This window comes from Trachemys scripta, chromosome 2 (genome assembly GCF_013100865.1).
Source record: "Trachemys scripta elegans isolate TJP31775 chromosome 2, CAS_Tse_1.0, whole genome shotgun sequence".
In the NCBI taxonomy this organism is placed as follows: domain Eukaryota; kingdom Metazoa; phylum Chordata; order Testudines; family Emydidae; genus Trachemys; species Trachemys scripta.
Window position 1 is genome coordinate 107,213,062 of NC_048299.1, and position 17,378 is coordinate 107,230,439.

Genomic DNA, 17,378 nt, shown 5'->3' on the forward strand with positions numbered 1-17,378 from the left:
ATCAGTGTGTGAGCTTCATGACTATTGGTTTTGACAGCTCCCTCAGTTTGGACACAGCAGCCAACAAGATTGCCAAGGGTTGTGCACAAATTCAGTTGGTCAGCACATTTATTTGCCCACTGTATCTGACTCACTGTTCCATATCTCTAGCACTGCCAGCAGAGACCTCAATGAAGCAATTGCATACGCCTGGATAGGCTTTCCAGATGGACTTTGCAGTTCTCTCATTAGATACCATCTAACTAATTCCAAGATTTTGACATTGGTGACCAGGTGTAGTTTTCCAGAATCAGTCTACTTGATGGACTCTAGCTTATTTTTGGCACAGGGATATCAAAGGGCATTAACGTATCAAAAAAATCCATCGATGGTTCACTCTCCTGATCACATATGCTGTGACTCCAGCAGAAAGTTTCAGTCTAAGGCTATAGAATAATAGATGAAGAAATTTGGAAGGTAGTTCAGTGAACAAGCAGTAATTCCAGATTATCTAGTGGACACAAAATAAAAGTAGTTGCTTTGTGGGAACTTGACTGCACCTCACACATTTCAAAAGAGCTGACACATTCAGTTCTGTGTTCTGGTGGTGGAAAAAAGGCTCCAATTCCAAATGGAGAAAGTGATTCTAGAGGACATTACACTACTGCTCCAAGGGCCTGACCCAAGTCCACTGATGTCAAAAGGTGTCTTTGCATGAACTTCAGCGCATTTTTTTATCACGTCCAATGTAAACACTGACCAGTCACTTGATGATGTCAGTTCATCTACTGTCATGGTGACTTCTGGGCTCTTTTCTTTATGATTCAGTAAAACTTTTAATTTCTGCTGTGACAAGGTCTATGGTACCCCAAGCTGCAATCAGGATTTACAACAGCTGGAACAAGCTGTAGCAGCAGTAGGAATACACAGAGCTACAAATATGAACCTACTGTCTCCATACAAACACATGAAATCTACACAGTGTAATTTCTTAAAGAAACATATATACGTCCTGTCTGTTTTTCCTACTACACTACTTTACCTTGAGATCTTACTCAACAAGCCTGAAGAAACTTGGTTCCCGTATATATTATAATCACCCTTTCTCAGAACGGACTATTCTAAAACCAATAAGGAAAATATGGGCCAAATATTCAACTCACTTATGAAAAGTATGCACGCATTGTTCCTGGTGGTAACTATAGTAGAGTGTGACAACATCCACTGTGTGGATGAACTATCCAAACACAGGGCACATACTGCCTGCCCTCAAGAGCATAAGAGCAAAAGATGGAGAAAAGAGTGCAACATACAAGGCAACATGCTCAGGGTAATTATAGGCACTTGGTTGATTAGTTGTATTAATTTTAAAATTAAATACATTAATGTCCCATCACCATCTACCTTCCGCCCATCAACCCCTTGACTTCACCCTCAGCTTCAGTTTGATTGCCCTTATGTTCCTCTCTTTCATCATTTTACCTCCTCTCTTCACGCAAATGAGATGTTAAATAAATCTTATAATCAAGTCAATACTATTTCCTTTTTCCTGTTAATAAAAATATTAGAGCAAATCAAATACTTGATTTTGTCTGTGCATGTAACTCTTCTGTTGCAAACGACAGTGAAAAGAGGATGTCTAATCAATAGACAACCTGACAAAGACCAAGTAACCTGTTACTTATGTACCATGCTGGCAATGAGGGTCTTTGTCCCCCTCTAGTGGCTCGTCCACATCTGAAGATAAGAACTTACTTCAGCTGTCGGTTAACGCAGTTACTCCTTTAACTTAAGTACTAGAGATTCATATGTTTCGCACTGAAAGTTCAAATCACATTGATGATCCAAGTGAGGGGACAATTATACTTGATTACTATAATTTAGTTGCAAGGAAAAATAAAGTTGACTAATATTTGTTCTTTTTACAGGTTTTACATGTTGTGTGACTCAACCAATCAAGAACCAGACTTCAAAGCAGATGTTGCAATTTTCTGGTTGAGCTAGGAAGCATTCAATTGAAATTCCATCCAAAAGCCTGGCAGTCAGCATCCCACTTGCCATGACTCTTGAAAACTGTGATTTAGAACTGCATACATATCAACTCATTGGTGTGTTGGAAACAAAAACAGATACACAATAGTTACTCTTTGGCGTCTAAATACAATTGTCACTAATTACAGTAAGGAAGAGAGAGATTATGAACATTACAACTGCTGAGACAAAGGGAGTTGTGTACATATCAAATGAAATAAGAGGTGGTTAATAGGCCTTTATCAAAAGAATTTGAAATGCCTCATGTGCTAGCATGACTATTGCACTTGGCTCACTTAGTGTCAGCCAACACCAAAATCAAACCTAGCCTTGCATAGGCTTCTGCAGTACAGAAGATGAATCTTTTTCTATTGACGCGTGCATTTAATAGTAACGAAAGAGGGAGACAGATAGGGGATAGCCAGTACATCCAGGTATTGATGCTATGTGTTTGAAAAGTCCCTCCCACCATCTATTGTTTGCCTTTATTTTTGAATATTTATCTTTTAGGCCAGATCATTAGCTGGTACAGATTGGTGTAGCTGCACTGAAGTCTAAGAAGCCATGCTTATTGACTCCACCACAGGAGCTGAACTCTTGTTTATTTGCGGGATGAAGCAGGAACTTTAAAAATGTTTGACACTAAATCAAAATAGTTTTAGGCAAAACCGCATTTAGTCATGTTTACAGAAGTATTTAGGTGCCTAAAGATGCAGATACTTCCCTAACTTTCAATGGGAGTTGGGTGCTAACCCACTTAGATGATTTTGTCAATCCCCATGGGCACCTTAATACCTTAAAAAAATCTGTCCCATTGTCTTTTGTTTGTGTTCATTTACTTGAGTTGAGCCCCTTGCCAAGTCCATTTTCCATTTCATCCAAAGAAGAAAAACTGGCACAGGCCCTGAATGTTCAATTTTGTAGGTTTTTTAAATTTTGTTTCTTTTTGGCTTTTAAATTAGGATGGCACTTAACAGCCCCATCATTTTGATTCTCCTCAGTACTATAAAAATGGTGGCATACCTTGCCACGTCAAAGTCTGGTATCTAAGCTCGCAACTGACCATAGTGTTATATTAATTGCAATAAAGATAAATATAGAGAAATTCATTCACTGCCCTGTATGACTACCAACACCAGATTCTCTGCATTGTCTGCATCATTGACCCTCCCTCTAGCCTTAACATTGATAAAGAGTCTCCCAAAAGATACACTGATGGGAGAAGTGCCAAGAAAAGATGCTTACATGGGAAAGAGATTTGATTGTTTGACTGAATTCTTTCCAACCACTACAGGGTCAGCTATTGTATCCAACTAAGATTTTAGGTTTTGGAGTAACTAGTTTTGGAACTAGCTCTGCCACTGAATCTGGCTCACTTCCTGCGTGTTCTGCAAAGCCCATCTTCTTCTCTCAGGCTGCTGAGGAGGGAGTGAGCTGAGGTAGGCAGTCCTTTGTTTATTTTGAAAATTTTAAACATATGGGAGCCCAGAGCACTGGATGGGGCCTATGCTTGCATTTTAGCAATTTAAAGAAATAAACGGGTAGAAAAAAATCATGCAACACACATTATCGTCATGCACACTGAAAAACTCCCATGCTATATTACGCTTTCTAGCACTTCAGTATTGTCTTCATGTCACTTGTCAAAAAATTGTCTGATTAGTCATTCAGAATTCAAGAGCAGCCAACCACAAGACTCATCAGAATGGGCATGGCACAACATCACATAACTACCTGTATTTTTTTTTTCCAAAACACCTCATGAGATATTCTTAATACATTCACTCTCTGTTTGGTACTTTGTTCTGTTCATGCACAAATCAAATCCAATGTATCACATTGTCCACTGGTGCAAATTGAGCAATTGGCATCATCTTCTTGATCTTTTTCTTTCTGTCAGAATGCAGTTTCAATTAGTTCAAAAACTAAAAGAGATATTACATCAACCATAGCTAATTTCTGGAGCTCAGTAACATGTCCTTATTGTCCATTCAGGAAATGGGAAAATAAACATCCGTTGATCCAATGCATATAAGGTTGCTTAAAGAAGGGAAATATAGATAGAGCAGAAGTAAATCAAAGCATTTTTAATTGTGTACTGCCCCTACTGTATGTCTTCACACACTACCTCATAATTTCCCCTCATCACTGACTTTATATACTACATATACTCTTATGCCCTGCAAGACATGGCGCCATCAGCCTAGCACCAAAAAGACTGTCTCTAGCACATTCCACCTCCACCACGCCAATGCTAAGGGGGAACTGAACATCATAATGACTGGCCAGAGGCTGAAGCATACCCAGTTTACTTAGGCATGACCCTCAACTGAACACTAACATACAAAAGCCCCCTGAGCAAAACAGCAGTGAAGGTCAAGACACACACATCTTCTTAACAAATGGGCAGGTTCTTCATGGGGAGTGGATGTGCCAACCCTAAGGACCTCAGCCCTTGCCATCACGTACTCAATAGCAAAGTACTGTGTGCCAGTATGGAGTCGACTGGCATACATCAAATTCGTTGACATGCAACTCAGCAATGCGCATCATCACAGGAACTCTTTGACCAACTCATTTTCCATGGCTTCCAGTTCTGAGCCACATTATTTCTCCTTACATCAGGAGGGAGATTGAAGCTGTCCAGTTGCTTGAGAAGGTACATGCCAACCACCAATCAGTTCCTCATCACAGACCCTACTGCTTGCCTCCCACCTGGCTTTGACTTCTCACGTTGTCAATGGGCTCTTCTTAGCTGATTCCAGACTGGACAAGGCCTCTGGGCAGTCAACCAGCACCGTTGAGGTCTTTGACACAATCCAAGCTGTGGTGCAGGTTAATGATAAACTGTTGAAGAGTGCCCGCTGGCCAAATTCAGCAGTGGGTTCTGAGAGTTCCACTTTGCCATTGAGAATGCTGTTGCTTGGCTCACTGAATATGCAAATGCTAAATAAATAAATGCCCTTCTTTTGTGGATGGGGTTGGGGGGGGTCAATCCCCAAATATCCACAGTGCAATAGTCATAGTTTAAATTTACTGGTGATCCTGAAATTAAGATCCAATAGACTGTCTTTGAACCCTGACTGCATTCCAGGATTCCCCAGGCAGGGGCGGCTCCAGGCACCAGCGCAATAAGCACATGCCTGGGGTGGCAAGCCACGGGGGGCGGCCTGCCGGTTGTTGTGAGGGCGGCCGTCAGGTTGCCTTCGGCGGCATGCCTGCGGGAGGTCCGCTGGTCCCACGACTTCGGTGGTAATTCGGCGGCAGGGACGCTGAAGGCGCGTCACTGGCGGGCATCCCGCAGGCATGCCGCCAAATCCGCATGGCCAGCGGACCGCCCAAAGGCGTGCCGCCGAAAGCCGCCTGACTGCCGTGCTTGGGGCGGCAAAAACCATAGAGCCGCCCCGTCCCCAGGTATCCTGAACTTTATTAATTCAACAGGCTCATAGAGACTGGCAACACACCAGTAAAAACCTAGTGCTTGAACATGCAGAACTAAATGTTGAAAGGGTATTTTTAAAGTCATATTTATAGTGCTTTGTTTGCAGGAACTATTAGAAACAGCTATTAGGAAGTGTGAAAGTCAAGTCCCAAAATTATTTTGGTTGCCTAAACACCATGATTGTAAAAACAATGTGCTGAAGACCATTCTCTAGTTATTAGAATACTTCATCTAGTATAAATGACACCCAGTGATGTGCATTTGACACATTTGCTTGTATCAGGGTTATCATTTGAATGTGCTCACAATACCCTTGCACTGCATACAGTACCCCCATTTTAAGAAAAAATCCACAGCTAAATTTCTCTCATATTTGATTTTGCCATGATACATCATGCGGGTTTGAGCACTGAGCTATATCCCTTAGCCCTGGTCTACACTGGAGGGGGTGGGGGGGAAATCGATCTAAGTTACGCAACTTCAGCTACATGAATAACGTAGCTGAAGTTGACGTACTTGGATTGACTTACCGTGGTGTCTTCACTGCGGTGAGTCGACTGCTGCTGCTCCTCTGTCGACTCTGCCTGCGCCTCTCACAGCGCTGGAGTACAGGAGTCGATGGGAGAGCGCTCAGGGGTTGATTTATCACATCTAGACTAGACGCGATAAAGTGATCCCCGCTGGATCAATTGCTGCCCGCCAACCCTTAGTTAAATTGTGTTCATATTTGACCGAAGAGGAAATGCTTTTTTCAGTCAGCTTAGAAAAGTCCTTCCTTTTTACATCATAATATCAATCTAAAGTATTTCCTTGAGCTCTAGTGGAAGCAGGTTTATTGCCTATTGCTATGAGGTTTTTGTAGTAAGGTTATTTGCTTTAGCAATGACTCTTTTTTGTCATTCATTAGATTAATATGGACTTAAAGAGCATGATTTTCAAAAGGGGCACAAATGTGCTTGTAAAATGTGCATACAGCTGTGTGCTCTTATTTGCACATATAATTACTATATTTCCACAAACTGAGTATTTGTGCGTACAAATGAATTATGTTTTTAATTGGCCAGTTGGATGTGCAAATTCCCAATTTGTATGTGCAGTCATGTAATTGTATATTGAAGTTAGGGATTTGCATTTTTGTATCTCTTCCTTTGAAAATGGGTGTTCTTACTTATTTCTTCCAATACACCTTATATCATGGAACATCTTCTTAGGAAGATCTTCAAGATAGAAAGTTACTGGTTCTAGAGTATATGATGAAGATTCTCTAAGAATTTATTTATCTTCAGTTTTTAGTTCACCATAAAGTGTTTATAAATGTCTCTGACTAAGGCATCTTGGAGTCTTTTGGGGCACACGGAGATGTCTGATATATGTCTTCAGCCAGTTATAGTAGGTATCTACTACCTAATGTACTTATCTAATGTAATTTTTGAACTGCTATCTGGCCAATTTTACTTGGTACTCCATGCCAAAAGAGCTGGCTAATGCAGCTATTAATGCTCGATATGTTTTTTCTTTTACTGACAAATTGCTTTTCACAGTAATTGCAAGTCTCTTTACAGTGAAAGCAAGCAATAATGCTGTCTATTCCTCAGTGTACTTGGCTTAATACAACGTTGTAAAATTGTCATGAAAATTTAGCCACCAAAGCCTATTCACCTGGTCCTTACCAAGATGACAGCTCTTACTGATAAGTCTGGGGTGGGAAAAAGTTTTACTCCCCCATTAAAAAAAAAAAAAGCTTGCCCTGAGTGACTAAACAACTAGAATTTTGCATAACCCATTTTATTGTTTCAAACTAGGTAAAGTAGTTTTGTGACCTTCCCCTTGAAAATGACTGGTCTTTGAACTGGGTGATTAACCAAGTCATCTGTGTACACATTAGTTTCAGGTTCCTGTGTCTTGGTGCTGTAATCCATGATACGAAAGCGTATTATGATATTTCTATTTTGGCTAAATTGGAGAGTTGAATCCACAGCTGATACTCTGAATTGGAGAGTTGAATCCACAGCTGATACTCTGAATTCAAAAGGTCTGACTCAAAGTCATGTGAGATATGGGTGGTGGTCTTACATCCTGGTAATGGTTTGAAAGGTTGTCAGAAAAATTCCTTACTCCCCAAAATATTCCTGCTAGTATCTAAGTCAGTGGTGGTGAACCTGCGGCCCATCAGGGTAATCTGCTGGTGGGCCGCCAGACAATTTGTTTACATTTGCACCGTCGCCCGCAGCTCCCAGTGGTTGTGGTTTGCCGTTCCCGGCCAATAGGAACTGTAGGCGGCTGTGCAAATGGAAACAAACTGTCTGGCGGCCTGCCAGTGGATTACCCCGATGGGCTGCGTGAATGTTTGGTAACATTCAATTCCCATTCCAATGCTTTACAAGTTAAATGGATCAAATTCTGTGCTCTTTCATATTCTGTGCAAATTCACTAAAGTCAAGAGGATTGCATGGGCCCATGGCAAGTATTTCTAAAGTTTAAACATTTGTTCCAAAATCACCTTCAATTAAAAATACATTATATTTATGATCATTTTAACCTTTCAAACACACACATATATATATGCATAAACATATACATTCATATAAACTCATACCACCAAATTAGTAAATAATTGGTAAGTACAAATTAGTGGAAATAATTTCCCACTTTCTACCAATAGGTGGCACATGTGGCACTAGTAATTTCTACATTTGCTACAGTGCATATATGAGCAGGTATGGACTGCATGTACCATGATGACAGTAAAACGTCTTTTTTTAATTTATTTTAATGATTTAATCATTATGAATTGGCTGTGATCCTATCCCATCCTCCAGGTCAGTGTCCACAGGCTCTGAGTTAATGTCCACTCTCACCCCTTCGTGGAGTCTGGCTTTATTGGTAACACAAAAGAAGAATACAGCATAAACCTCAGCTTAACCTCACTTACCAAGCTTGGCAGTTCCTAATATTTCCCTCTGAGACTTATTCTGTTCTATCTGCTTAGTTCACTGTAGGCCCTAAAAGAGGCTGGCTCCTACACCCATACTATCCTGGTTGGAGATTTCTGTATCTATTTGCCAGCATGACTCGCCAATAGTCACCCTGAATATTAATGCAGAGTTTTAGCACCTGCGTCCCAGATGATCCAGAAGAAGAGCTGTGTTACAAATCATACTTATTTAATATGCAAATGCAATAGTTTCAGCTTGTGTTTTGATTTCCAGGTCCTGAAAAGCTACAGATGTGTAAAAGAGGTGGATATGGTAGAAAAGACACTGGCACTGTAGAACAGTTTTAATAAACCACAATCCAGATACTCCTCATTTTATATCCTCCTATATTTTTGAAAAATTCACAATTTTGGAAAGGAATTCTGGATAGAGTGTGCCTAAGGTACTGGAGAGACCTGGGAGAGTTCAGCACTGGTCGTGGGCCTAGGGCAGCTGGGCCTCGAGGCCCCACATCCCACAAGAAATCTGTGCCCTGGAAGTGTGCCTGAGAAGCCAGACTTAGAGAGAATGTCTGGATGTTGCTCAGATTTAGGAAGCCTGGAAGCACCTGGGATCTAAAGGTTGGGTCTAGTACAGCAGCCAGGTGACTGTCCCACAAGGGTGAAGAGTTGTAACAACCTGCTCTGTGATTGAACAGAAGAGGCCAGTCTTCAGTGTTGTCAATCTGGCACACATCACTGAAAATTAAAACAAACCAAACAAAACCAGATCCTGCCGCCCCACCAGATATTCCAGTCAGAATTCTGAGATTTCAGTCAGAAAGACTGGATATTTCGAGATTTGACCTCCCATCCACAGAAAAAAGATATTTGATTCTCTCTCTCTGCTCCTGGAGGAGGACAAGTTCTATGTGTGATATACCCTAGTTTTAATAGTGTTTAAATTAGCTCTCATTTTGTCCGTATTTCCCTGCTTTCAACAGCCTTGCTCTTGTTCTCACAGTCACTTGTCACATGCACTCATTTCACTGATGTTTGCTCTCTTACCTCGGAGAGGAAAACAAGAACATGCTGTATTTTGATAGTGGAGCCCTGTGATGGGCAAATAGGCCCCACACTGACAATGAGGGGGTTAAAGAGAGCCTGTGGACCCAGTTAGCCCCACTCTGCTACACCTGCAGCAAATGCTAGGCATGGACTGGGGAGTTAAAAGGAGACCTAGCCTAGCTCTGGGCTGACCAGGAAGGACAGCAGAGCTCTGCTTCTCTTGATGGGAGAGAAGCCTATCTGCAGCCCAGAGACTGACTAGCTTGCCAGCCAGATGAGCCCTTAATAGAAGGGATGACAAGACTCTGGAGGATCAGCAGAAGCCTGGATTGTTTGGAGACAAGCCCTGAACAGAAGGGCAAGGTCCCACCGAAGGTTCATTGGACGACTGTGTTTTGAGTAGCAGGATTCCTGATTCCCTCTGGACCTTAACACCCCAGAAGGCATAGGACTGAAGCGTGCCTTGGCCAGAGGGCTAAAGCACTGCTGCCTCAGACCTCCCAGAGACCGCAAGATACTGGCAGAGACCCGCAGCTGGGTGAGCTATGTCCTGACAGGTCACAAGGAAGTGCCAGAGCAGCCCAATCACAAGCCCCAAAACATCTCTCTGTTTTCGAATTACCTGAAATCTGCAACCTATAGTTTAGTGTGCAGAGGAGAAATGATTTTTTCCACACAAAAATATCAACTAAGTTTACATTTTATTTAATTGTTACCACCCAGAAAAAAGTTGCCTCTGAAGCATGGGACTTGTTTTCCCTGTGAGATGTTGGAAGGAGTGAATGACCTCCACAAATCCCCACATGTGGATCATGTCATGTCCTCTAGGCACCTGCAGGGAGCTAACAGCATTTTAAGAAGTTTGAATTCCATCCATAATCTCAGTGCATATAATCCATGCCTTCTGTGACAGCCTCTAGGTTTGTACTTTTCATTCACCCCATGTGAGCTTCCTTTCAGTGTGGAGCTGGGACCTGGGATTTTTACCGTGATGTGTTACCAAATGCATTAGCCCAAATGTCAGTGCTCTGTAACCATCGGCTTTAAGGAGGAGGAAATCGGGTAATTGTAAACCTACAGTATGAAAGGAATTTCACATTCAGAGAACTCTGTGCATATTCATATGTTCACTTTCACCCATATAAATGCAAGTAGATATCTACTGTTCTGAATTTTTAAGACTACACAGCAAAAGATATATGACTAAGAAAATAAACACTACTACAGGGCAGAAGAATAAGCAAACTTTTGACTTGATGCAATAGAAAACGAAAGGGACATTTCCATGTGTAGTAATAGTTTAGCTCACTCTGTGTCTGATTTAGTGATAAACTGGTAATTTTGCCTGAATATGGACTACCATGCACACGTGATTTAAGCGATGTCAATGAAATATTTTAAATGATTGTGGGACAAAAGTGAAATATTAAACAACATGGCCAACCAAGTGTATGATCCAACTAGGATGCAATTACAAGATATATACAGAGGGCCACTTCCTCATCAGGTATGAATCATCATAGCTTCATTGACTTCAGTGGATCTATGCCAGTTGAGGATCTATCCCAGGTGACAGCACCTGCTGTCCACAGGTACTGGAACTAGGGTGCTGCCGCACCCCCTGGCTTGAAGTGGTTTCCATCATATGCAGGATTCACAGTTTGGTTCAATGGCTCTCAGCCCCACCACCATACAAATTGTTCCTGCACCCCTGCTGCTGTCATCACCACAACTAAACAAACAGGGATTGACCCAAGTCACAAAGTTTGGAATTTGATTCACCCATAGTTTGGGGGTGTTGCTTTTGGTTTAGACCCATATCTCTGGTAAATAAGCTTTTTAATTCAACATTCAATTGACAGGTGTGCTGAAGTCCACAGTAAATATTGTGGAGTAAGGTTTGCAAACAATAATTTCCAAACAGCTCTTTAGAACACAGGCTGACCTTTGTAAATGTTAAATGAAACAAAAAAGTTGATTGATGGTGTGTAGTGCTTTGTCCATTCCTGAGAAAAACCAAGGAACCTTTTGAAAGTCAATTTATGAACTATAGTCTTGGAAATAAGATCAATAGGGGTGAAAAAAGGTTGGCATAAGGAATAAATAAACTAAGGAATAAACCCTATACCATGTCACCAGAAGAAGGAAGGCCCTGCAACACCATATTATCTTTTTTACAAAGTCTAATCTATAGTGGATCAGTTGCTCAAGTTTCTAACTTCCTGTATATAAGTGACCAAAAGAAATAATAATTCAGAGGAATACACTGAAATGCCATATCATGTACTTCAGAATAAGAAATACACATGTAAGTTCACAAGAGGGGATCACATTAATTTAGCCACAATCACTTTACATTATTAGAGCGGGAAGGAGGTCTGAGAAATCTGTATGTCTGTCTCAGTCTGCATGTGCCTTGTCAAACTAATCTGGCAGGTTCTGGCTGCAGAGCTCCAAGCCCTGAAGGTTCATGTTCTGTTCCCTCTGCTCCCTGCGACTACTGGCCTCTTTTCCCCTTGCTCATGGTCCATTCACCTTGGAAATATTCAGGAGTGGGGAGAGGCTGCAATCCTCCTGTTCCTCATCTTCTGGAACTGGGTGGCTACCTCTTTTAGTATTTCTCCAAGGGCCATAATGCTTCTTGCCATTTCAGTAGGTAAGGATGCTTCTCCTCGGTTTACAAAGATACTGTGGGGTGCAGAAGGAGCTCTGTCCCTCCTTCTATGCTGCAGAGGCAGGAGCATTGAACAGTCTTCTCCAGTTGCAGCTGCTCTGGAACATCTCCTACCCTTCCATATTGAACTTTGGGATAATGTTGTCCCAAAATATATTGTGAAATTGCTAAAAAAACCTCCTCTATTTCTGTAGTTGAAGATCATGGATTCAGCATTGTAGCTAGAAAAATCCTGGGGATCTCTAGCAGTGGTGTAAGAGTTTTTCAGTTGTCTCAGCTCCAGAGCCAGTAGCAAGTGGCTGCAATAGGAGCAATCTATTTGCTGCTAGCACTGTGACAAGAAGGGGTTGAGTAATTAGGTAAGCAATGCCTATAAAGTGACAGTGGAGCTACCAAGTGACCCCTAAAGATCCTAAAAAGAGACCCACCCAGCCCCAGACAAGCAGAATTGAGGGAAGAGTATTGCAGGCTCCCCAACCCTCCCATGAGAAGTGTCCACTTCTGAACCCCATTCTAGGAGCTGCAGTCTCCCACAGCTCCCCACCCTTGCAGGTACCTGGACCAATCCCCTCCTACAAACTTGTCCTCATCACCATGACTACAGTCTTTCCATCCACCACTGTAGTTCTCAAGTCAGGAGGTAGCATGTCGAGCCCCAGTACCAAAATATCACTTCCAGTGAAGGATATATTGAGAACACTCCAAGAACAGTAAGCAATACTCACAATAATTCTGATTCTGGGCCACATATAACTGTATAAATACTAAGGACTTGGTATAAACTGAGCTCAGGAAAAGAAATGCACAGGCTCTCAGAACTTCTCCGGGTCTCCACAGTGAACGTCTGTTTCTTAGATTTCCTGAAGTAAAGTACTGACTTTTTGAGAACTAGTCTTTTACTGTGGATTTTTTAAAGGCTAGATTGCGACAGGCCTTAGCATGGGTTGCTCAGACTGGGGCATGAATGCACAAAGAGCTTTCCCACCATTTTTCACAGCCGTGCTCTGGCCTGTCACAGCTGCAGGTCAAGGGAGGACCAGGACTGCTTTCTGAAGTGAGCCAAAGGGGATGAACAGAGGTGTGGCCCCAGCTCCACATCCGTTCTGCACCTGCTGACTAAGGGGGCCAGCCACAGCAAGGGGAAGTGGGGTGCAGCATGGTGCAGTTCTGTGCAGTCCTCCTGCACCCCAGGCTCTTAGTGAAATGTTCTTCATTTTGTGAAACAGGAAGGAGAAAACACACTCCTGATCTAAATGTAACACAGGGCGGGAAGCAATCTGTGGCATGTAGCATACCGTCTTTGAAGCAAAAGGCATGTCCACACAATAGAATGACGCAACAGGATCTAGCTGTTCAATAGAGAGTTTGTTGATATCCCATAGCTGAAATGTTTTTTAATAATAAAAAAAATACATGCCAGGAAATGCTGCACCCTCTATTGCTTTTTCTAATATAATCTCTTGGTGACAATAAAGATGACATGACAAAGTGACAAGCAGAAGAGCTACATGGTATTTGACCTATTTGTGATGCAATGATTACTTTGGAAAATGCAGTTCAGGATCATAGTGTAATACTTCAGATTATCCATTGGGAATCTGGGGTGAAATCCTGTCCCCACTGAAGTCAATGGGAGGTTAGTTATCGACTTCAGTTGGGCCTGGACTTCATCCCTGTTTTTTAAGCAAAAACATAAATGTGCTTCACAGTCTATTATTCCAAAGAAGGAAGTTAATGATCAACATATATTAGGGCTGCCTGTTTTGTTTCAAGACAAAGTGTGGTACTTTGAACCAACCAAAAGTGAAAGTATAGTCACAGATATAGGAGTGGTTGTTGGTTGATCTCTGAACTCAGCTGGAGGGTGGGTGCGGGGGAGAGAGAAATGGGACGTGCAGATCACTCCCAAAGACACATCTAGCTACACATATTTATGGTACCAAAGAGGTCAAATTGGAGCAGCCCAGAAAAATAAGAGTAAATATCTCCATGATAGAAGAATTTCATTCCAATGCTTCAGCCATGATATTTGATAATGTGCACATTAATGACCTGATTTTCAGAAGCACTGAGCTGACTTCAAGGGGTGCTCAGCAAACAAAGAAAGTATGGTCTGATTTTCAGAAGTGGATTATTAGACAATGTGCAACATAAGAACATATTCATTCTGGTTTTCAAATAGTTCTTAAAGACATTTAAACATTCCTAGTTGCAAACTGGAATTATTTACCATAGGTGTGGCTTCTGTGAAATCCATCAAAAGGTCACCTGGCTCCAAAGCAAATGTACTTCCAACATCCGTGGGGCTCTAAAGGCAGAAAAAATCCCCCACATGTTGGGTAAATATTTAATATTTGTAATTATAGTTTAAAATATATTTAATTAAAGAATAAATTAGCCAATTAGATTATAAATTACACATACAGTTTTAAATGTGTTTTGATAGGTGAATATGGAGAGATGGACAACAAAATTATATATCTTTGAAATCCAAGTAAATATTCATTGAGTACTCATCCAAAGCCCATTGAAATTGATGGAAGAACTCCCACTGACGTCAATGGGCTTTGAATCAGATACTAAATGTCCTAATTTTCTAGCTGCTGCCAGTATACATAGTATAGTATAAGTATATTGCTACAACAATTTTATATTAAAAACTACTCCCAATTGTAAAATTATAGTTAATACTATCATCTCATAAGAACATTTAACCATAGCCACTTTCTGTCTTCATATCTATCATCTCTAATCATTTCTCCTCTATTTACGTGACCCCATCTTTGCATCTTACCTTTGCACCAGGTGATATCTGGGTTTGTCCTTCTGACATTTGTGGTGTACACGTTTTCTGTGACACAGGAGATGCTGATGAAACGGATGTCGATGCTGCTACAGCCGCTGCCAGTGCTGGAGGAAGGTCGTCTTCATCACTGTGGTTGTTAAAAGTGCATGAAGCGCCATTCATTACAAGGTATAACAGAATTTTGTTTTAACTTGCTTTGGAGGTGCGAGAGGCAAGGGGAAGGAAAGGGAAAGGGAAATCTGGACACCAGCTATAGTGCTTCTGAATGTTCACCAGGCCAGGCATAATTTAATATTTACAGCTAAGTTTGCAAATAAATTAGATTTTCTTTAAACTTTAATGATTTCTCAATAAAAAATACTGACTAAACATCAACAACAAATGCAAAAACTTAAATGGCATGTAGTTTCAAATTTAACTTGATATTATGAACAAATAATTAATATTATGACTGAAAATGTATGATTAAAAACATACACTGGTGACTATTTCATATTACTTTTTCATTTTATAGTTTTCATTTTTGCATTTTGCTATTCTATAGGCTTGCCGTATTGGTAAAAAACCCTCAAATAGATATACAGGATCAACATCAGCCCTGGTATAACAGTAATAGTGAAGTTACCAGAGTGGATCTGGCACGCAGTATGTATGTATTTCCATTTTCAAAATACCTTTAAAGGGCAGTTCTACTCTGAAAAGTAACTGTAAAAATAACATGGTGAAAGCCCATGTTTATTGAGAACTAATGACTCCAGATCAAATTTGCTCCATTTACAGAGAAGCCATTTCTTTTAAAAACCAGGCAGTCAAGTTGGGTTATTTTCTTCTCACACATGGTCATCAGTAAAAGTAATGCTGCAGAGCATATTGTTCCCTCAGTTACCATTGCAAAACCCCACTGATCACAAGTCATTGACTTCAGTGTGGTTTGGGTCAAGTTTTTAGGTCCTCAACTATCCATGCACAGATGTAACTGGGGCCATAATTTTGCCTCCAGGATCTTTACTACTGGTGGTGATGTGTGAAGAAAACAAAACAAAACCCCAAAAAATCAGCTTGGCTGTCACAATTCAGTGCAAGTTTGCTTCTTTTTATTTGTAAAGTGAGCAAATGTTAACCTGGCACCATCTGAATTACAATGCACATGGAACCCTGCAATGCCAGTTTGACAGGCACTTTTCAGAGAAGGCCTGTACTTTGGTTTCACTTTAATCCAGGACTGTGCACCTATTGTTGAGGTCCATATAATCACTACTAACACAAGTTACATGACACACTGCCCAACCCTATCTCAACAAAATCGCTGTGTGGTTTGGTTAATACCAAGGCTTTTATAAAACGACTAGACTTTGCCAACTAATGTTGTCTCTTCCACAGTTCATTCTTTTCCATGGAAGAACAATAATTCATCACCACAGCGGAAGAGCATGTATGACACACAGTTTTCATGTTTAAAACAAAATATAAAAGCTACTGAGTTTATTAAATAGGTATTTTATTAATGCAACAAGCCAGATTTGGGCTCCTGACCTAGTTAATCTCTTTTATAAGCATGCAGCTGACATTTTCTCAGTCCTTACTCCGCATACTCAGCAGGGATACTCTGGCTCTCTCCCCAGCCTTGCTGGGTAAATCTGTTCCTTCATACTCCTATTTTATGTGGAAGTGGAAATTCTTTTAGAATCTGCCAATTCAGAAAGGCTTCTTAGGTCACGTCCAACTAAACTGGGGAATGAATTTGTAATCCTGTCTTATATGCAGTGTGCTCTTGTGTTCTAGCTACAGGTTTGAGTACAAGACTTTTTACCACTCTACTCCTTTCACAGCACTTCTCCTTTCACTTTTTGTACTTGCAATCCAGACACCAGATGCTAAATCCCGTTCCCACTGAACTCAATGGCAAAGATCACATTGACTTCAACCAGAACAGAATTTGGCCCCTGAAGAAATAAATGTAAGGGCTAGCTTGTCAAACACGGGTGCCTTAATTTTGCCCTCAGTATTTGAACATGAAGCCATTGTATATGCAAAACCTACACATGCAAATACATAAAAAAGGTTGTGCAGTGGGAGTGTGTTGGCTCCAAAACCCAGAGGTCAATGGATCAGAACAATTGTCTGCTAGTTTGCTTTTCATCTGAGGTCAGACTAGATGATCACAGTGGTCTCTTCAGACCTTATTATCTATTATTCAAATTGTACTTGCAATTATTTATTTTGAATGGGCTGCAAATACAGATTTTAGTTTTGCTGGTGTGAAAATGTGAAGCTTGGAAACTCTATAATTATACACGTTATATAAACATTTATTAAAATATGTAATTTACTTTTGGTTCTGTAGCCCCTAGCATTTTAATTGCAATCTTCCACTGAGTTGCAGTTTTCTTAAGGGGCCATCATTATGGTGCAAGGCTGGAGAACTGAAAATCTATATTCTGATATTTATACAACGAAGGTGAGA

General features: G+C 41.0%; 1 protein-coding gene across 2 annotated transcripts in view; it reads right to left on the reverse strand.

Annotated features, from left to right (window-relative positions):
- Nucleotides 1-17,378, reverse strand: part of EPB41L4B (erythrocyte membrane protein band 4.1 like 4B) — a 258,354-nt gene that overhangs the window by 23,379 nt on the left and 217,597 nt on the right. For both annotated transcript variants that reach the window (XM_034761377.1, XM_034761376.1), the window contains exons 21-22: nt 14,903-15,041; nt 14,339-14,416 (exon numbers count right to left, since the gene is read on the reverse strand). In XM_034761377.1, coding sequence (XP_034617268.1) covers nt 14,339-14,416; nt 14,903-15,041 — 217 coding nt within the window. The remainder of the gene's footprint in view (nt 1-14,338; nt 14,417-14,902; nt 15,042-17,378) is intronic.